General features: G+C 36.6%; 2 protein-coding genes across 6 annotated transcripts in view; one reads left to right on the top strand and one right to left on the bottom strand.

Annotated features, from left to right (window-relative positions):
* The first annotated feature begins 528 nt into the window (after window positions 1-528).
* Window positions 529-13,584, top strand: LOC129427352 (cadherin-related family member 4). 5 transcript variants are annotated; one of them, XM_055183769.2, is made up of 18 exons: window positions 529-917; window positions 3,965-4,121; window positions 4,318-4,409; window positions 4,487-4,588; window positions 4,682-4,785; window positions 4,922-5,055; window positions 6,736-6,916; window positions 7,644-7,794; window positions 7,891-7,993; window positions 8,210-8,416; window positions 8,499-8,638; window positions 9,022-9,163; window positions 9,740-9,936; window positions 10,227-10,357; window positions 12,384-12,435; window positions 12,518-12,577; window positions 12,786-12,813; window positions 12,916-13,584. In XM_055183769.2, exons 1-18 carry the CDS (start codon window positions 837-839, stop codon window positions 12,987-12,989), a joined length of 2,136 nt encoding a protein of 711 aa, XP_055039744.2. In that variant the 5' UTR covers window positions 529-836; the 3' UTR covers window positions 12,990-13,584. The 5 variants fall into 5 exon arrangements, with proteins under 5 accessions (XP_055039744.2, XP_055039743.2, XP_055039746.2 ...); XM_055183768.2 differs by having other exon boundaries at window positions 530-917; window positions 10,224-10,357; XM_055183771.2 differs by having other exon boundaries at window positions 530-917; window positions 10,224-10,357; window positions 12,786-12,828.
* Window positions 13,585-13,598: 14 nt separating this feature from the next.
* Window positions 13,599-22,867, bottom strand: part of gnai2a (guanine nucleotide binding protein (G protein), alpha inhibiting activity polypeptide 2a) — a 62,803-nt gene continuing 53,534 nt past the window's right edge. The window contains exons 5-9 of the mRNA XM_073876198.1: window positions 22,072-22,200; window positions 20,766-20,895; window positions 20,296-20,449; window positions 19,557-19,774; window positions 13,599-14,569 (exon numbers count right to left, since the gene is read on the bottom strand). Coding sequence (XP_073732299.1) covers window positions 19,584-19,774; window positions 20,296-20,449; window positions 20,766-20,895; window positions 22,072-22,200 — 604 coding nt within the window. The 3' untranslated portion in view covers window positions 13,599-14,569; window positions 19,557-19,583. The remainder of the gene's footprint in view (window positions 14,570-19,556; window positions 19,775-20,295; window positions 20,450-20,765; window positions 20,896-22,071; window positions 22,201-22,867) is intronic.

Genomic DNA, 22,867 nt, shown 5'->3' with positions numbered 1-22,867 from the left:
TACAGGGTGGCAACAGCTGTTTGCAGTTCATCTGTGTAAATGGGTACAGAGAACTTCATATTGGTATGTTTGTATTGCTGATAATTCACGCTCCCAAGCAACCTAAGGAAGGCAGAACAAACTATTCCTTATCTTCTGGGATCTACTGAGAGCAAAAGAAAGAATACAGTCAATTTAACTTATACTTTATAAAAATATATAAGAAGTATGAGCTACAAATGTGTATTTTATGTTCTTATGTCTGTATTCCTTAGTCAATTGTATAAAGGTAAGTTTTGTCTGCTTATATTATCACTGCGACTGAAGAATCGTTGTTATTAAAGCTTTTAGTGCTGTTATTGAATACATGATATGAATGATATCTTAACATGGTTCAACTTTTACAAGGAGTTTTTGTACATAACAAATGTAAAGAATATATTGTAAATGGTCTCAAAAGAGTACTTTCACTAAATATACAAAACTTTTTGAGATAATAATATTGTTTTTTGTTTTTATTATTTTCAGTTGCTCCAACTACCACCACTACAGTTGTCACCACAGTAAACCCAGGTAGATACATGTTAAATCTATTAATTTATTTAGCAAATAAGCAAATTTTGCATGTTAAACACGAAAAACGTGTTGATGTATTAAAATTTTGCCAACTTTCCGATGTCTTTAATAATTATTAAAACAATATATTTATTGCACTGCATAAAAACACTGATCTGTGCTCTTTATCAGGCTTCATAAACTTGCCTGTATGGGTGGATGTGTTGGAAAGCACTGTTCCCAGAACAGTGCTGGTGGAGTTTTGGATCCAGAGTTCAGATCCAGATCCAAAAGTTCAGATTATGTCTGTCACACCATCTGCTGCTGTGTTTGAAGACCCTGTGATAAATCCTACCAACATCTCCAATATCTTCACTGTACAGGTGACCTAAGATCTACTGACATTTAAATCTGATTTCAGATTTTTCAGTTTTCCGGACAGGGTTTATCCTAGTCCCAGACTAAAATGCATGTCTGACCTGCTTTAATTTCAAAACACCTTGCACTAACATATTTTAAAGGGGACATATCATGACAATCTGACATTTTCCATGTTTAAGTACTATAATTGGGTCCCCAGTGCTTCTATCAACCTAGAAAATGTGAAAAAAAACAACCCAGTAACTTAGTTTTGATAAACCATTTTAATAAATCATTGAAATTTGGCTCCTCTTGTGATGTCAGAAGGGGATAATTCCGCCACTTGATCTGCACTATTCAACCACGGCACTGCCCTTTAGTGCGGAGACCAGCTCATTTGCATTTAAAAGGACACCCAAAATGGCACATTTTTGCTCACACCTACAAAGTTGCAATTTTAACATGTTATAATAAATTATTTATATGATATTCTGAGCTAAAACTTCACATACGTACTCTGGAGACACCAAGACATATTAAAAAAGTCTTGTGAAATGTCCCCTTTAACATATAGCAGTGCCATTGGTGTGTCAAGATGCGCACCTGTATAGTTTTTGTAAGGTTTGTTTGTAAAAACGTCTTAAATGTCCTAAAATAACTAAGGCTTAGTCCTGGATTAATCTAAACCCTGTACAGGAAACCACCCTTAAAAATTCAGAAAAAGTATTAATTTAAGACTTTTAATTTAGCCTCAAGTTTAATTTGGCTACAGATGTGTGGCAGTAAACTAAAGTATACTTCTAGTAAGGATAGTAAATACTTTTTCGTATCCTACTTAAAGGTCCACTGTGTAGATTTGTAGCGGCATCTAGCGGTGAGATTGTGAATTGCAACCCATCCCTTTTAAAACACATTGGACAGCTGCCACAGGACAAACATGTCATCGTTTGAGACATCATAGTGACAAAAAAAAAAAAATCATCTGTACAACAGTTTGTCCGTTTAGGGCTACTGTAGAAACATGGCGGTGACTTCCATGTAAGGGGACCGGTGGTGTATGTAGATAAAAACGCCTCATTCTTAGGTAATAAAAACAATACAGTTCATTATATAAAGTCTTTATACACCACTGATAATATAGTTATGTATATCATATTGCATTTCTGTCAAGAGATCCTTCTTAAAGTTACGCAATGCACCTTTACATCATAAAGTTGAAAACAAATTGCAGCAATGACAGTACTCACAAAAGACTTAAAGGAATATTCCATTTTCTTAAAAGAAAAATCCAGATAATTTACTCACCACCATGTCATCCAAAATGTTGATATCTTTCTTAGTTCAGTCTAGAAGAAATTATGTTTTTTGAGGAAAACATTCCAGGATTTTTCTAATTTTAATGGACTTTAATGGACACCAACATTTAACACTTAACTCAACACATAACAGTTTTTTTCAACGGAGTTTCAAAGGACTATAAACGATCCCAAACGAGGCATAAGGGTCTTATCTAGTCAAACGATTGTCGTTTTTGACAATAAAAATAGCAAATGTACACTTGGAGCACAACGTCTCGTCTAGATCTGGTCCAGCGCGACCTAACTTAAATGCGTAGTGACGTAGGGAGGTCACGTGTTACATATATAAAATGCACATTTGCGGACCATTGTAAACAATAAACTGACACAAAGACATTAATTAGTATCAGTTGACATACAACAACGTCGGAACGGTCGTCTTTCAACACACTTGTAAACACTGGGGCGGAGTTTCGCATTTGTCTTCTGTGACCTCTTGACGTCATGACGTATTGCGTGGGGTCACGCTGGCGCATCACGACCGGATCTAGACGAGAAGTTGTGCTTTAAAAGTGTATACTTGCCATTTCTACCGTCAAAAATGACAATCGTTTTGCTGGATAAGACCCTTATGCCTCGTTTGGGATTGTTTATAGTCCTTTGAATCTCCGTTGAAAAAAACTCTTAAGTGTTAAAGGAATAGTCTACTCACTTTCAAGATTAAAATATGTTATTACCTTAACTAAGAATTGTTGATACATCCCTCTATCATCTGTGTGCGTGCACGTAAGCGCTGGAGCGCGCTGCGATGCTTCGATAGCATTTAGCTTAGCCCCATTCATTCAATGGTATCAAACAGAGATAAAGTTAGAAGTGACCAAACACATCAACGTTTTTCCTATTCAAGACGAGTAGTTATACGAGCAAGTTTGGTGGTACAAAATAAAACGTAGCGCTTTTCTAAGCGGATTTAAAAGAGGAACTATATTTTATGGCGTAATAGCACTTTTGGGAGTACTTCGACTCGCCTGAAAAGTCCGCTCCCCTTCTCACTCTCATAATGGGAGAGGGAGGGTGTTACTGCGCCGAGTCGAAGTACTCCCAAATGTGCTATTACGCCATAAAATATAGTTCCTCTTTTAAATCTGCTTAGAAAAGCGCTACGTTTTATTTTGTACCACCAAACTTGCTCGTATAACTACTCGTCTTAAATAGGAAAAACGTTGATGTGTTTGGTCACTTCTAACTTTATCTCTAAATGGTACCATTGAATGAATGGGGCTAAGCTAAATGCTGTTGAAGCGTCGCAGCGCGCTCCAGCGCTTACGTGCACGCACACAGATGATAGAGGGATGTATCAACAATTCTTAGTTAAGGTAATAACATATTTTAATATTGAAAATGAGTAGACTATTCCTTTAAGTATTAATTGTTGGTGTCTATTAAAGTCCATTAAAATAAGAAAAATCCTGCAATGTTTTCCTCAAAAAACATAATTTCTTCTCGACTGAATAAAGAAAAACATCAACATTTTGGAAGTCACGGTGGTGAGTAAATTATCTGGATTTTTCTTTTAAGAAAATGGAATATTCCTTTAAGAGACTTGAGACCTGAAATGGCCTAAAATGTCTATCCGTTCATATATTTTAGTGTAATGAACCCCATTATAGATAATAACATGCATGTTATCAGTCAGACAGACAAAATAAACCTAGTAAAGGCTATTATATGTATGTTATGGTGTAAATTTTTTTTGCTGGTTCTTTACACAGATCTTCTTGAATGGTTCATTGGACTATGAGACAGACAGACTCTACACTATACAACTCGACATCATTACAACCTCTCGCCCAGTGGAGCAAAGCTTTAATTTAAGAGTCATCAATGTAAATGAACCTCCAGACTGTGAAGCACACTTCAAGATACCAGGTTCTTATTCTCAGACAGAGTTCATCCAACTCATAAAATCTCTTAAATACCAATTCAATCAATCATTTAATCGAAAAAGAGATTATTGCCAAATCAGATTTTATAACACAAGAAATAGCTTCGCTCTAGTCTAATGAATCTGATGACACTCAAAATAAAACAATGGCACTATTACAATCCAATCTATTCTCCATAGGTGCTGAGGTTCGTGTCTCAGAAGATACTTCAGCTTTTGTGCCGCTGTACAGAGTATTAACAAAAGATCCAGATGAAAATGACACCATCACTGTGAGTATCTCTCTCTCTTCTCTTTCTTCTCTTTTAACCATCAGACTGACCTGAACAGAATCTAATCATGTTAACAGTTCTCCATTAGCCACGTCATGCCTGCAACATCTCAGTTTCACATAGATTACAGTGGGCGAATCACCTCGAACCAAACCTTCGACTACCACAAAGGACCAAAGGTCAGTTGGACTTTATGTTATGTTATGTTATGACATTTGCCATGCGGGACATATTAAAGTGCTCATTTTTAATAAATAAATGCAATTTTTCAGGATTTTTCCGTGTCTGTTGTTGTAAGAGACAGAGCAGGAGCCAACTGCAGTGGTTTGGTGCACATCAAAGTCCTTGAAGTTTTCAAAGATTCAATTGACTTTCTGTGAGTGCATCAAAATCACATAAACCAATCATATTACTCATTAATATAAACATTTCAGCAATGTCTGAATTAAAAAAAATCTAAATTCAATTGTTTGAAATGGTAACCATTATACATTTGTTATTCCACATTGCAGTTTTCCCATTCAGAAAGTCTCTATCCAAGAAAATCAAGGGGCTGAGGATTTTGTGGCATCGGTGAAAGCAAATCCAAATATTTCAGTGTCCTACACATTTGTGACGACATATCCACCATACAAAATTGGGCGAGGTGAGACTCTGAAACATTTTATCCAAGAAATGCCCAGCAAAAACATTTACGTTTACATGTGGTAGATGCTTTTATGCAAACCGAATTAGTGCATGACAAGGTTTATCATTTTTTTCAGTAATGCTTTTGCGCAATGCCCTACCACTGAGCTACAGAAAAAGGAAACAATAGATATTAACTTAAGAGAAAACTACAAAAAAAAACTTTCTCAGATCTTATACAACAGATCTAAAATTAACCTGAAGCTTAAAATGTGTTATAAAAACACTCAAGACCACCCCTTCATTACAGGACCACCCCACATTTGTCTTCTCATTTAACAAAGCTTTACAGGCATAAGAATGTACAAAAATAAACAAGACGAAACAAACAACTAAAGTCTTATCCCATAGGTATTTGTTTTTCCTGACCTGAAGCTTTATTGTGGTCTTCACTCCTTCATCTGTTTCATATTGTCTGCAATACAGAATAAACATGTCAAACATATGAAAATGAATAGTAAACTTAAAATTCAATAAATAAGTACACTACTCAAAATGATTTGTTTTAAACTATAATAAAAGTCCTATCCTGCTCATGGAGGGCCACTTTAGTTTCAACCCTAAACCATCACATCTGCAATAGATGTCAAAGCTTCTAGGATTACATGAAATTTAGGACAGCTGGCCCTCCAATAAATATGACCTTTTAAATAAATATATAAATATATGTGACTGTGAATAACATTAAAAAGTATTGTAATAGTATACTGTAGTATTTTCTACAGTAAAGTAAAAAAATTATTACAGCATATTAATTGTAGTATATTACAGTACTACACTACACACTAATTTCTACTAAAGCATTTTGTAGGTGGTTTTGCTGTGCGTGACGTCACCTGACAAAGACCGATTGTAAGGTATCTAGGCATTTTACTACCGTTTACTATAGTAAATACTAAAGTATTTTGGAATCCTTTGGAAATTAATGTGACTACATTAACACTAGTGAACTGAAAAACAATACAGTTATATTTACTACGGTAAAACTATAGCATCTAGGAATGTTACTATACAGTTTACTATTGTAAAAACAATCGTACTATTGTTACTACAGTAGTAAGCACAATATTTATTCACGTGGGTCAGTTTAAGTTGACCAAACAGTTAAATATAGCTAAATTATGCTGTGGTCGATTATTAATCATTTGAAGATCATAATTTTTAGGTAATACATGATAGCTTACGTCATTTGAGGTAAGGTTATATAAATGCAGGAATATTTGCAGCGTTTAATTCTGTGGTAAACTCACTTGCACCTGGGTTTGAGGGACATAGTCACGTGACAAGTTCACGACCTCCAACTTCTAGCTCCGAATTTTTTTCACATATAAACATTTTACGTTAAAATACACTAAACACATATGCACCCAAAGGGGTTTGTGGGTATCTGATATTTAAAGTTTAATAGATATGAAGCAGAAATGGGATGTGTTCGACTTCATGCGGACCTGCGAGTTAAGCGCATGATATCAAAGAACCGCGAGAGCAATTTGCTGTTCTTTCTCTCGCGTAGTAGGCCTACTTACCTCTCTCGCGATACTGTGATGTCATAGGCGGATCGGTCCCCGCAGCTCCAATAAAGTCGTAAAATGTCTAGGTTTTTGAGCCTTAATACATTACTTTTTTGCATTATTCTTAGATGATGGTGTGATCAGGACATCCTATAATCTGGACCTGGAATCTGACAGTACATTAACTCAGAATGTGCTTCTGGTCCGAGCTTTCAGTGAGTCTGAGGGCCAAAGCGGAACCGCTACAGTCACAGTTAATGTGCTGGACGTCAATGAACATCCACCTTTCTGCTCCCCTGATGTCATCGTGTATGGATTTAGCCTAATTCCTTTAGAATTTCTTGTTTAATACATTTGTTTTCCACATTTAAGAATAATAGTACATTTATCTAAACTGCAATAACACAGAGGTAACTATGTTCAAAAATAAAATCAAACTATCCCATATTGTATAAAATATACAAAAATTGCCTAAAAATATATTTGCTGAAATATATTTTAAAATATGTTTACAAAAATGTATTTTTCAGCAATATATATTTTTGGCCACTTTTTCGTATATTTTGAAATATATATTAAAAATAAATATTTTTTAAAGCATTTATATTCACGTCGCATTGACAGAAAAACTTTGTATGTTCCAAACCTGTAAACAACAGGTTTGAAAAGATTAAAATCAAATATTTTTTCAGCTGCAAAAATGTACTTATAATTTTATATTTTATACATACTTATACATTTTATACTTTTAAATTTTGGCCAGGAAAAAATATATATTTTTACTATAGGGGTTGTAAAATTAGAAATGTATTTGTTGCCTCTAAAATACATTTTGAAATATATGTTACTATATCAAGGTTAAAACTAAATATATTTTTAAATTCAAAAATATATTTAAGCTTTACTTTCGACAAAAATTATTTAGCATATACTTAAACATGTTTTTGCTGTATGGGATATTTTAGCATCTAAGATTGTTTGTCTTTAATATATGACCCTACGTTATTTAAAACCTGTGTATGTTCCACCATGACAGGTTGACAGTGGCAGAAACCACAGAGGTGGGCAAAAGTCTTGCTACTGTGGCCTGTGTTGACATTGATATCAGCAATTTCAATGTCTCTCTTACTCTCATCGAGAACAGCCTTTCAATTTTTAAATTTCGCCTGAGAAATGGACAACTACAGGTATTCATGACAGGAAAAATGTTTTAATGTGTTGCAGAACATTTGTTGCATTATATTAAATAATTATCAGAGATTTAAGTGAGTTTCTCACTGTAGGTAAACAGCAGTCTGGATTATGATACTGAAGAAGCTGCTTCAAATCATTTCCAGTATGAAGCTGTCATCTTAGCCATTGATTCAGGCATCCCAGCTTTAACAAGTAACTGGGACTGTTTTACCCAATTAAACCAAATTATTTATCATGCACTTTTTTCCTTTCGATAAGTAAAACATAATAAATGGAAATAAATTTAATTAAACCAGGAAACACTTTAAGCTTATACATATACAGTTTTAAATAACACACATTTACACACACACACAATATAACGTCAGTTCTGCTGTCAAAAATAATTTACATTTATTTTCCCATCAGCTGAAGTCCAGATTCTGGTCACAGTCACACCAATAAATGAGTTTGAGCCACAAATTTTGGGCCCGCTGATTCTGCCCGTCCCAGAAGATGTACGTCGAGGGGCTTTTATAGGAGTAGTGAATGCAATAGATAGAGACTGGCCCTTTAATTCACTCAGACTGTCATTCCCAGGAGGAGACTCTGCTTTCACTATCGATCCAGTCGGAGGTGAGGTCATATAAATGGTTGCATCATTAAAATGACTTAAATTGCTCACCTAAACAATCACCCCTGCTTTTTCAATCTACAGGGCAGCTGTATTTGAGTACAGAACTGGATTTCGAAGAAAAGCAGTTTCACAGAGTTAAAATTCAGGCTGTTGATTTTGACCAGGACGTCGACAAAACCAACCAAAGAACAGGAGCCACTGATATTATCATACAAGTTCAGGTCAGACAAACACCGATCTCAACATTGTATTAGTAATAGTTATGATTATCAAGTGACAGATGAATTTGTACCACAATACATTGACATTTGTCAGATGCATAGTTTTTTTTAATAAATGTTTAATCAGAATGTGTTCTATGGGGAACGAACCCATAACGTTTGTATGGTTAATGCAACGATTTACCAATTGTGCCACAGGAACACAATGACATCATCAAGTAAAAATAGGCAAACATTTTCTCCTTTAAATGCTGATATTTTATTTATTTCTATACATTGAATCATATTTTATTTTTTTCCAACCCCATCAGAAAAAATGTGTGACTACAAAAGTTCTAGTTCAAATCAAAAGCAAACTTTATCCTCTTCTGCTTTTCTTGCAGAATGTGAATGACAACGCTCCGGTGTGTAACCCACTCTCATATAAATCCATCATCTTTTCCACCCTTGGTGCCGGTGTTCCCATTGTCACCCTCAGCTGCACAGACCCTGACAGAGATCCTCTAATGGCCACCATCACCAATGGTAACAATGTTACAAGATTTAACCCGTTAACTGGTGCTGTCCTGTGAGCGGGACACCAAAGTTTACTTCAATATTTTTAATGTAAATGTTAATCTATCACGGCAAACTATTGTTGGAAAGGTATAATGTAGTTTTCAGATTTTAAAACCTTTTAGCAGTAATAATAATGCAGTGACTGTAATTTATTAATTTGTGACAAGAGTATGCAGCAAACCTCAGTTTTTTGATAATTGTATGCATTAAAATATTGCAATTTTTTTTACAAATAATAGTAAACTGCTATAAAACACATTATTTTTCACCTCCACACACTTCCGTAAAAAACGTTAAAGTGTCTTCTTTAAAACAAGACCAAAATTAGGCTTCTAAACAAAAATAAAATGCTTATATTCATTTGAAGGTGTTCATCACCTTTTCTCCACCCCCCACTCAAAAAGGGAAGCAGCAGTTAAAGGGTTAATTCATAAGCATTATTATTTATTAATAATTACAATATTTTTTTTCTTATTTATTTATAACCATCTTCTATGATACATAAAGTATCATGTTGACTTTTCACATCTCTCTCTTTTAAAGGTGCTGTCGTGGACCGATTCCAAATGAACGGTCTGGGTCTGACCTCTAAAAACCTCTTCTCCTACGTGCCAGATGGTGTCTACGATGACACCATGTTTGAGGTCACCGTTCAGGTGTCTGATGGGAAATACAGCACTGATGTGGTGGCTTACATCACGGTCGTGCCCTGGTCTACCACGAAACCCACTACAACCACTGTGAGCGTCTTAAAATTTTAAAACAGAAATCGCAAAAACAATTAAAGCAGAATCTCTAAGCTGAAAAAGTTTACCTTCAATTTAAATGTTACGTTTAGATTAGTGAATGTTCAGCAAATATTTCTTCATAAGATGACTCAAAATAATTTGAAATAAAATTTGTGTGGAAATTGTGGAGGTCTTTAAATTTTGTGGACAAAGGGGGGGGGGGGGGGCCCTGAAGACAAAAGGTTGAGAGTCCCTGGTTTTGATTTAAAGTGAGGTATTCACATGTGTTCTCTCTCCAGAAGGGGGCGCCACAGGTAATTACAGTGTTGAAGGAGTTTTGGGATCCAGAACCTTGGTTTGTGGCTGTGCTTACTGTCACAGGAGTTTTACTGCTGCTGTCACTGGGACTGATCATCTGGACTGTGCTTATACGGTAATGGATACACACATGCACACACGTTTAATCGTAATTTTCCATAGACGTTTGTACTGCACAAACTAGGTTTTATCCCCTTCACCTAGACCTAACCCTAACCCTCAAAGAAAACTTTCTACATTTTACATTTTCAAATAAATATTTAGTTTGATTTACAATAAGTTTCCCTCATTGAGACCAAAATGTTCCCACAAGGTAAAAAAACACTGGTTAGAATGTGGGTTCGATTTCCAGGCAACACACATACATATAAAATATGTCTTAAATGCTTGTCGGGTCAACAAAACCAGATTGGGTTCATGTGCCGGACACAAAATATAAATCACAAAAAAACAAACCAGAGTCCGCACAGTGATTAAAAATGCACATTGAAGCATTTTTAATCAGTGTGCGGACTTCATGTTTCTCCTTTTGTATCTTAAATGCTGTAACAGATTAAAGTGTCTGCTAAAAGACACTAAAAGCATGTAATGTAGTATATAAACAACCACTGTGAAAAATTCGCTGTCAAATATAATTATGCTCAACTGCTGTGTTTTGGTAGAAAACATGGTTAACATAATGGTAACTGGAGTGCATGAATATTTAAATGTATGCATTTTGCTTAACAGTGCATTCAAGCTATACATTATATCAGCACGTATGCTCACTGGGAAACAAACTCACAATCTTTGCGCTGATGATGCAGTGGTCTACAGCAGTGTTTCTCAACCTTTTTCACTTTAAGGCCTTTCCATTCAATAGAATGTTCTAGACCGGTGGTTTTCAAACTTTTTCAGCGTGCGGCCCCCCTTGTGTATGGTGCATTCCTTCGCGGCCCCCCAAAGAAAATTTGTGACAAAAAACTGTTCTAAAACTCAACATTTTAATAGAAAAAAAAACATTAAATTATCCAAAAAGTAGTGCTTTTGGTTAGTAGCCTTATTTTTTTTAGGTTTAATTACACAGAATTCATGATAAATTAATGTATTTCATAAAATGTCATAAAACTGGGGCCCCCCTGGCACCATCTCGAGGCCCCCTTGGGGGTCCCGACCCCCAGTTTGAAAACCACTGTTCTAGATCTTTGCATGTATATTCATTACAAAAAATATTTTGATGATTTTTGGTTGTTTTATCTTATTTTAATGCTTTCTTTGGCCTTATTTTGAATAATTCAGGGTTCCCACACCTTAGTTAACTTCAAATTCAAGGACCTTTCAAGGACTTTCAAGGTCCAATACCCTCAAATTCAAGTACTAAATGGGGACACATTTCAAGTGAGAGCAAGGTTTTAAGATACATTGTTACAGTTCCCTTTCAAGGGCCTTAACAACAAAGACAGGGTGACGCGGGAGCCAGGACGTACGGTCTTATAGGGACGCAGGAAGTATGGCAAGGGAGACGCATTGTCTTGTTCCCTTCTCAGGGAACAACAGTTACATACATAACCTGAGACGTTTTCATGTGTCAAATACAACTATGCAAAAAAGCATTTTGCTATGAATCAACATTCCCATACAGAAGAAATAAGCATTTAAAGTGAACAGTTTAGCACGTGTGCCTAAAAAGTCTAGAATTTTTATGATATTATCCTACACACAATATTTTTTTTTTTTTTTAGAAAACTTCTTGCATAAAATAGATTCAAGCACTTTCAATGACCCGTATCTATGCATGTATATTTTCAAAAACTTCCCAGGGCCTTGAAATTTTCCCCCCAGATTCATAAACTTTCAAGGATTTCAAGGACCCGTGGTAACCCTGATCATTTTAAGTCATCTTTATGCCCCCTTGGAGATCTGTTGAGGCCCTCCTGTGGGCCCCAGCCCCTTGTTTGAGTAACACTGGTCTACATGAATATGTTGAAACACTTTATCAGTTAGTTTTGCTTAGTTTTAACAGCATTATTTCTGTTCTATCAGTACATTATTGTGTGGGACAGAACACCTCACTGATTCTGTATTTAATGACTATTTTACTAAGTACAAGACAAAGCCGGTCAGGTTTAAAATTAGCATTTTCTCCATTTGTGATTTTTCAGCACTAATGTGAATAGCAAAGGCTCTGAGAATCATTCAGCATCGGGTGACAAGGTGGGAATCAGCTTCATTTACTTTCAAAACACTGCCTAAACAGAACATTACTGCTAATAAAATATTTTGTCATTACACATAGGTGTCACTAGGTGGCAGCGTCAGTCTTCAAAATATCAGTGATGTTGAAGATGACACAATGGTAATCAAAGTTTTAACATTAAACTAAGGTCATATCCACACCTTGAACATTGGGGGGCGGGGCAAAACATTCAGGTCTATATGCATGTATATTAAAAACATCAAATATTGGGGCAACTTGGCCATTTCTTAGTACTATATGTCTCCTTCCATGTCTGTTGCTCATTTAAATCAAATTGTGATTTTTTTCTCTTTGATTTTTATTTCAGAGGTTTGATGGAAGAGCTCAAGACCCAGGTTAGATTACAATGTGTGCGTATGTGGGAATGTTATTACAAGACATTTTGATAAATCATTAAGGACGTGGTCATTAATGTAACCGAGGTCATCTTTCAACAGTAACAGGATGGAGTTACTCGTTTAACTCAGTGACGGGGGAGCGGCGCTGGCTTGAGCCTCGACATCCTATTTGATCTAGGATGAAAAATAAATCCTAACGTTCTTTATTGAATTAATTCATTTTTATATAGATCTCTCCAGTTAATGGATAGCAGAACCAGCAAGAGAACACCATCTCCTAAAATTAGAAATGTTTCTGTCCATAAATGTGGTTTTTAGGGATGCACCGATATGGAAATTTTGGCCGATACCGATAACTCTTTAAATTTGGGGGGCGATAACCGATATCTATAGGCCGATAAATATTCATATTATTTTTACAATGAAAAACTCCCAGACCGTGCTATGTCACAGAAAGCACCAATCAAAACTCCACATGGCCAGCAATGAGCAAGTGAAGTGGTTCAACAAACCGAAATAATCCACAATTTATCGGCTTTCATTTATCGGCCTAATTTTGCTATCAGACCGATAACCGATAATATAAAAAATAAGCAGTTATCGGCCGATAACGATATGTCGGCTGATATATCGTGCATCCCTAGTGGTTTTAATTAGCATGATTAGATATTACAATTATTGTATGTGACACTATATATACACTATGACACCATATATGTGACCTTAAAAATGTACATGCATATGTATGCATTTATTTGAAATAAAAATTACAGACTATGCGGTTTCTTCTAGTGAACTTTTATTTAAATTAAATCATAAAGGACTTTCAAAAGCATTTTAATTTTTACCAAAAACAGAACAAAAAAACAAACACTACCCTTTTTCTCAATTAGATTTCCATTAATAATCACTATTTAATCTTACATGGTGTGAAAGTTTTGGAGCAGAAATGCTTACGTACAGTAGGACAATCGGGGAAGAATAAAGTCCATTGTAAACGGAAGTCAAGGCACAAACAGAATGCTAGAAAGAGGTACGAGAAGATAGAAATGAAAAGAATGTTAGATACTGTTACGTACATACTTTAAATATCGGTTACATTTTAGCAATTCTTTCCCCCGTGTGAAGCTTTTTTTGTAGATTTTTTCGACGTTTAATTTTAAAAAGGAATGTTACACGCTGATGTGAACCGATTACTTGTGCTGATAATATTTGCTATCTTCTATCATGCAGGAGAAATTCGCCGGTTTGCTATGAACGAGGACGTCATGTAAACATCATAAAAAAGCGCTTTCCTTTTTCGATCATACTCTATATCCAACACCTGCTGGTTTTTAAAAAAGAAGCAATGCGCAATTAAAAGTTGAAGAGAATTTGCACATCAGATTCCCGAGAGTAAAATGAAAGGATATAAAAACTTTGTTGTCTCTGCTATTACTTGAAACAAAACAAAAAATAATCAAAAGGAAGAAAAAAACAAACGACAAAAATGACAATGGAAATACAACAGTTGTTGATTTGTGGTCATAGCCCAAGGAGTTAATAATACATATATGAAATGCCAAACACAATGCTGAGACAGTATTGGGGGAGAGGCTTAAGTCATTGGCATTAATGGCAATCATTGAAATTGTGTCGGGGTCCTCTGAGCTATCAGTCATCGGGTGGAAAGAATCGTCGTGATTGGCCAGTGCAGATGCTCAGGACGTGGTCCACCTTTACATCCTCTTCTCATCAAAACTGTTCAAGTAATCTAAAAAAGAAGATAGAAAAAAATGAGAGCATCGTTCTGCATTATGCTGGTACACTTACTGTAGATTGACCAAATCATAATGACACATCACTATAAAATAGGGGTGTGGTGAGACACTTGCTTCACAAGACACGAGATTGTGTAACAAAATTTTTACACTTTCTAAGAAATCCTCAATGATACAATCTTAAATGTTTTAACTAATCTAGGCAGTGGCGGCCAGTGACTTTTCATCAAGGGTGTAACATGTATTTAGCCCAAATGTGTGTTTAACATGTTATGTCAACATTTTTACCCTAGTCACACACGACACTCCAAACACATATTTTGTAATTTGATCTTTTTTGGTAATAAAAATAAGACCAAAATAGTTTAACTTTTGCGCTGCGCTCTGTGACGATTACCCGCGCAGCCAATAGAAACGGGGCATTCAAACAAAATGGACTAAGAGTTTATACTCGTAATTCCCGGAGCTTCTACAGAGACATCGGAAGGAAAACAGTGACATGGAAAACACGTAGCAATTCAAGTTGGCATGTCAGATGTGTTTTAAGTCAAGTAGTTCGTTGTAGGTAGGCAGCTTAATCTCTGTATTCCTCATCCACTATTTAACCGAAATATAAACACTGTAGTAATTTATTGAAAACGCGCCTACTTTGGTCTGGCCAGCAGAGCACAAAGCGCAGCGCACACCGCTTCCTATGTGAAAGCCGCATAAGTCACCAAATCCAACCTTATATTATTTTAATCATCGTCTTGTTACCTAAAACATAACACCATTTTGAAACATGTCAGCAACTCATGATAGCTGGGATTGAAAAATGTTTTCACAGTGGGGTTAAGTTGTCACATAGTGTTACAACTAAGCCTCCAGTATAGAATGATAATGAAAATGTAAATACTATTAATCAATATGATAACTGTCAATACAATATCAGGGGAAATTACTCACAATTATGATTTTTTTGTCTTAAAAAAAAGTGTGTAATTTTTAGAAGGATCTCTTGACAGTAATGCAAAATAATATACAAAACTATATTATTAGGGGTGTATAAAGACCTTTTCATAACAAACCGTTAAGTTTTTATTACCTTAGAATTAGGGGTGTAACGGTACGTGTATTCGTACCGGACTGTTTCGGTTCAGGGCTTTCGGCACGGTGCGCACGTGCACCGAAAGGCCGAATGCAATCTTTTGTGTGCGCCTGTGCGGAACATAATACGTGCGTTTCCACACGAACATAATACGTGCGTTTCCACACGAACATATTAAGTGGCGGAAGTCTCCGCGTTCAGCGCAAGTCTTCTGTCAAACCTATAACATAATTCGGCCCGCAGAAAGATTTTTATTTACTTAGTTGTATATCCGTTTGATTATTGATGTAAACGTTTACGTGTCGTGTCTTAAACGCGCTGTTTTGTTATTTCAAAAGTGCGTGAGAGGTTGCGCGTCTTTCGTTGCTACGCAATCATGAGACGCGCTTTCTGTGACACGCGAGAATAACAGAATGCGTGATCAGATTTTTCATCTGCACCTCACGTCAATCATATCATTGTCACAATGCGATCAGCTGGTCGGGACAGAGAAGAGCTGTAACCCGGGCTTACTCAGCTGTTACTCAGCTGCGGAGGGGTTCGTTAGTAAAGTCACAGCTTACATTGACGACACAAGCAAAGATTAGGAGAAACGTGCAAAAGATCAAAGATGGCTATGTATGCAACTCACTCATCTTAATTTGAGTGTATAATAAGTGTATCATCATGTTGCTTGCTATGCAGTTACACAGAGCAGTAATATTATTTTTATACAGAGATGGTACATAGCCAATTCAATACTGTGAGTTAAACAATCCAAAATAAATCAAAACAGAAAATTTTTGGAGGCAAAAATGTAGGCTAATAGTTCATAAGTGTAAACAAATTGTAAAAAAGCAGTTTAATGTTTGCATTTTCCCCTTACTGTACCGAAAATGAACCGAACCGTGGCTTCAAAACCGGGGCTTCAAAACCGGGGTACGCACCGAACCGTGATTTTTGCGTACTGTTACACCCATACTTAGAATGAGACGTTTTTAACTACATACACAAGGGCCCCCTTACGTAGAAGTCGCCATTTTGTGCCGCCATGTTTCGACAGAAGCCCTTAACGGACAAACTTTTTTACACCGTTGTAGGGGTGTCATGATTCTCCAAATCCTCAATTCGATTACATTTTCGATTCTAAGGTCACGATTCGATTTTTTTTTTTTTGAAAGACAAAAAATGCTATATGCCATTATTATTTATTATTATAGTTTCACATTAACATGCACATTGCATGCTTTTTCTCGCATGTGGGTTTGTGGGCTTCACTTTACGCGAGAGAGCTTGTAGACAGAGGATTCCTTCTTGCATGCACATGGACTTAATGCGCGCGTCTTGGACTCCTAGCATCTGAAGTAAATCCAGCTGCACTTCTCTCTATCTCACGTGCACGCGCTTTCGCATCTGTCCGAAGTCTAAACATAATCTAAAGTAGTAATCCTTATGCATTTGTTCAGTTTAATGCGTTTCATGTGAGCTGAGGCAAACTATCAATTTTGTTTAAAATATAACCCGCTGCATCTCGGCTCTCTCACTCTCGCGCACGTGCAGAGAGCTGCGTTTTGTCCGAAGTCAGATCACTAGGTAGTAATCCTGTTTATGATATGCATTTCAAGGAGTTGTAGCAATACATCCCTCGTGTTTAAAATATAAATCTCTGAGAGGTTTTTTCCCCGCTTGGCAAGCTGACCGGACATGACATGGGGGCGTGGCATCATCGATGATCCCATTTTTTAAGGTTGTGACTTAATTTCGATCGATTTCGATTTAAAATCGAAATTGAGACACCCTTACTAAGTTGTCTCCAACGATGACATGCTTTTCCTGTGGCGGCTACCATAGTTTCTCTATGCGTTTCAAAAGCGAGGGGTGAGCAGTGGACTGAGCCGTTGGTTGCAATTCGCAACCTCACCACTAGATGCTGCTAAAATTTACAGACTGCACCTTTAATTGTGCAGCCCTTTCAAAAAAGTCTATTTATATTGCATAAAACAAGAATGGTGAGATGAATCTGTGGATATCTATCTATTATAGGGAGATATATAAACAATATCCACCTTTAGTATAGACCTTTTGCGTGTTTGCAAACAGAGATGACGTTTTTTGTGTCAACTGGTGGCAGAAAGTGAATGCTTCTGTGTGAAGTGTTTTAGCATTAAACTGTGATTTTTATGGATCCGGTGTTCTGTAAAAGTCTGTTTCCCCTATATTTCTCTTAAGTGTAATGTTTCTTATAACGTTTTCACCATATTTTTTTAATAAATTAAAAGTTTAAATGGCTTGGCTACTAATTGTGTGCATGTATGTAATGTATATGTATTGTTCTTTATTGGTAAATCAATTATTTTTACAGTATGAATCGCTGAAGTACTTATAAAGAGCAATACTATCACGTATTCTGTATAATATAATTAATTAAATATTTCATAATTTCCTATTTTCAATTTCTTCCTTATATTTATAGCCTACGTGTTTGTTCTAAAACTATTATGTTTACATACAAATTAATTTGTATAGGCCTGTTTATATATTATTAACACTTTACATCGTGTATGTGTGTGCTATGTTTATATATTTATTAGTAAACATCATAATTTAGAACAAACAGGAAGAAGACATAGGCTAAGATAGAAGGTAAAAAGAAGTAATAGAAAACGAAAAAAATATGAAAACTTTAATAAATGGTAATATTATTGATATTATGAACTCATTCAAATCTTTAATCTTTCTAAATAAATTATAAACGTAACGTGATGAAAACGCTTTAAGAGACACATAGAGGGATCAGACTTCGACAGAACAACAATTATCTTCTCTAATTATTTTCTATTTAAATTATTAAAAGATTTTCAGATGATTTCATCACTCCAGTCTGTCCGATTGAGGGCTTTTATTGCAACCATAAACACCTACGTTTATCTTCAAATGGGGTCTTCGACGACGGTATACTATAAAAATGAAGGTCATCTATTTTGGCATTCCTATTCTGACACTCAACAGCACAACAAAACATTTTAGTAAGTTATATTGTTCGTTTCACTCGTGTCTCATTCATTTCCACTGTTTTTCTGCCACCACATGCGCGCGTGACGTAACTGTGACGTCGACTCGCAAAAGGTCTATATAGACAGATTTTGATTGAATTATTCGTGTTTAAACTAAATTTTCTAGCAGGTGTTACAACAAACCCTCTGTTTGTTACAATGAACCCCACCTATGGGGTAAGTTGTAACGTTTGCACTCCTGTCACTTTCGGTGTAATTATAAGATAACGGTAGGTCCCACAAACAAACTTTAAGTGTTCATTTGTAGCAAAGATGTCTGTGTTGATTGTGTAAAAAATTATTTAACTTAAATATTTTTTGAATGATAGAGCCAAAGCCAAAAAGCGTTAGGTTGTGCCCCACTCTCCCCTTATAATAACAAATGCCTGCCGAGGACGCCATCAAACTCTTCTTATATTTAAAGTCTTATATATAACTTTAATTTTAGTTTGAGAAAACGCATACTTTTGTTGAAACGACATTTAAATCCATTTAATTTTTTTATTTTTGTCCCAATTATTTACAATAGAAATAAAACAGCCACTGTAATTCTTGAGCAAACACATGCAGACATTAAATCATGTAAACTCAGAGAGAGGGTTTGATGCGAGACGCTTCACATGTGAATGATAAACAGACAAAACAACAGTGAGCCTCAGACTTTATATGAGATCCCAAACAAACATAATTGGAAAGCCAAACAAAAATGCACACGCAGTAAAAAACAAAATATAATGCATGAACTGTAAAAGGCTTTGCCACAAACTCAACGTTATGCTGATATCACAAGGCAGCATTTCACCTCCACGAGAAATCTTGTGGCATATTGCGAGATCTCTTTAACAGAGTTTTTTTCCTCACCTCGACTCTTCTTCCTGCTTTTGTCGTCTAGAAGAGCCCACAGTCCTTCAGGTTGTTCTTGATGATGACATCGGTGACGGCGTCGAAAACAAACTGCACGTTCTTGGTGTCGGTGGCACAGGTGAAGTGAGGATAAATCTCCTTGGTTTCCTTCTTCTTGTTCAGATCCTCAAACTTGGTGCGGATGTACTCGGAGGCCTCGTCGTAGTTGTTGGCACCTGTGTTGAGAGGGGAAATAAGAAAACAATGAAAAACGGCGGGGAGACGGAAAATAAGCAAGCGAGAGCCAGAAAAGACAAAAGGAGAGTTTCGCTCCATCCGCCAATTGATTCATAATAATCTCTCCATTCATCAGTAAAATGCTTCATTATCTCTTCCAATTGATCGATAGAGTGAAACTATCTGTCCTGATTTAGATCAATGTCCTGGGCTCAACCCTGTATTGGATGTTATTAATCATTGGCCTTTAAGAATTTAACATTTACAGCTTCACGATCAGATTTTCAGTATGTAAGCCTGCGGTTTAAGGCTTCTTAATATTTATTTTTCCATGGTGGTGGTATGAAATCTGGATTAAAATGCTTGAATACCAATAAGTGAAGAGAAATTTCTAAATCTGTGTGGTTTGCAGAGGAAACATTTGCTGTTTCATATTGAAGATTTAGGCGAGTGTGCTCAAAAACGCTTTTGGGGTACTCGTGCACTTGACTTGGATGATTCACTGGCTGGTTTCTTGTACCTGTGTACTCGGGAAAGCAGATGGACAGGGCACTGTGTGCGATCTTTTGCTCAAACAGATCCTTCTTGTTAAGAAACAGGATGATGGAGGTCTCCGTGAACCATTTGTTGTTGCAGATGCTGTCGAAGAGCTTCATACTCTCGTGCATTCGGTTCTGAAACGGAGAGATGGGAAGAAAAACAAGGCTCAGACCAATGTCGCCGTTCATGAATTAAAAATGTCATCGTAAACACGACTTTAATACATCAGAAGGTTAGGAAAATCAATTACGTATGGAAGGTACAGGTACAAAAACATCCTGATTAAGTGTAAAGGTCAGAAAAAATGTGGACATTGGCAAAGTAAAAAAACAAATAGCAAATGTTTCTGGTGTATGATACATTACAAAAAGACATTATATGAAAAGAAAACATGCTTCAAAAGTGTCAAGTATGCATTTCTTTATAGCGAATAGATTCGTCCCATCTCACCATCTCCTCATCCTCAGCCAGCACGAGGTCATACGCGCTCATGGCCACACAGAAGATGATAGCAGTCACCCCTTCGAAACAGTGGATCCACTTCTTCCTCTCTGAACGCTGACCACCGACATCAAACATCCTAACGTCAAACAGCACACACGTTTATAAGTGGTCAGCAGTGTAAATAGAAATGAAATCAATAATACATCAATGAGATAAATGCCCCAAACAACCTACAAAGCCAGACATACGATCACTGACATAGACAACGTAACTCCATCAGATCTTAGTCAAGAGTAGACGTCATATTTAATTACATGCATGCAGTGTAGGCTCATGACTGCTCAACCGAGGGGCGCAAAGTCAAAATATGTGTTCGGAGTGTCATGTGAATCATGTGCATCACGTGTTTTGTCAAAATAAGTGCCTGCTGCATGCGTGTCAAAACCGTTTATGATAAAAGAGACGCTCACTTTCACAAAATACACGCAAGACACTCCCTTAAAAGTAAACTCCGATTACGCATGAGATTTATTAAAATATCTTAATTTGTGTTTAACAGAATAAAGACAACTTTGAACAACATGACGTTGAGTAAACAATGACAGAATTTTTTATTTTTGGGTGAACTATCCGTTTAAAGTTTAAGGTAAAAACTATGCCCCTAAAACGGATGCCCCTTGCTTTTCACAGATCTTCACGTGTGTTATTCGTGACATTTAAGTCTGGCTTTGTTTCTATGGTAGTGGAGAGGTTGAAAGCAGAATGAATGAGGCCGTGAGCGAGAGCAGAGGACCATGGACTTCCTGTCTGTTGCAGGTGCCATTTCATTTAAGCATATCAAACTAAAACAGTACAGACCAGTAAGACGTCATCTGCTTTTCCAGGAAATTATGTCTTGTGCTGTATCCTCCGCTACAATTTATTTACAAGACACGGGACAACGTAATAGGCTGTCTTTGACAGCTGGTTTGTGTTTGATCTCTCTAAAGGTTGGCCTGACATTTCTTCTGTAGATTAAAGCCACCTCAGTCAAAGAGAATCATTCCAGCCTCGTTAAATCCCACAAACTTCCCGAACCGAAAGCCATCAACAGGTTTAGGGAAATGAACAGATTAATTTTTTAATTTAATCCAGACAGGGTTAAAGAGGGTGTCGCTTTCTAACGAAAATAGCGGAGGCTGTTAGATTGGGCGGGCGAGTTGTCAGAAGTGTGAATGCGTGTAAACACATGTGTTACTGCCCCTGCACAGGAAGTGCGAACAGAAATCTCAGTAAACATCAGAAAAAACATAAGCACTGCGGGCTTCCTCACTTGAAATGAAGGTCTTTGAAGGTGAAATGCGTTTCGACGATGCCAGTGGTCTTCACTCGGGTCCTCAGCACATCTTGTTGGGTTGGGATGTAGTCTGCTTTCCCTATCCTCTCCATATCATTAAGATAACTGCAAACAAACACAAGGTGATGCAGATGAATACAGTCCTGTTGTCTGTAGGTGATACACATGAATGTACATATAAGTCACTTGCAAAATAAGAGGCTTCAGATCTTCATTCAGCTGTCAATCAAATGCAGGTGAGGTAACAAACATAAGCCGCTCGTTCAAAGTCTGAATGTTATTGCACCACCAAATGCCAGTAAAAACCTCCAAAGCAATCCCACAACATCTCAAACATTTGACGAACAAACAGTTCTGAATTATGAAAAAATGAAGCTCTGTACTATCTAAGGGCCCTAAAGTTGTCATTTTTTTTATTCTCAGTTGTTGTACTTCTATCAATGTTGTCAGGATCCCCGTAGACACTCCTACGCTACTGGAGCTCCACTGGCACAAAACAATCAGGGACGACACGAATCAAACAGAAGAGCTGAAAATCTCTCATCACAAACTGTGGCTTACAGCTGCTTTTGTTGTCTTTACGTACGCCAGGAAAAAGCAAAAGCACAGCATTTTAGATTTTGGTGCAATGTTATGGCTTAGATGAGCTTACATGAGCCAGCAAAAATATGGGTTGTACTTCCCACATAGAGATTAATGACCACCTGCTATTGTTTCATCAGCTGGAGTATAAAAAAAGGAAAAAACCTGAGTCTGACACTGTGGGATAGGG

This window comes from Misgurnus anguillicaudatus, chromosome 14 (genome assembly GCF_027580225.2).
Source record: "Misgurnus anguillicaudatus chromosome 14, ASM2758022v2, whole genome shotgun sequence".
Lineage (NCBI taxonomy): Eukaryota > Metazoa > Chordata > Actinopteri > Cypriniformes > Cobitidae > Misgurnus > Misgurnus anguillicaudatus.
This window is presented reverse-complemented; position numbering and strand designations above follow the sequence as displayed.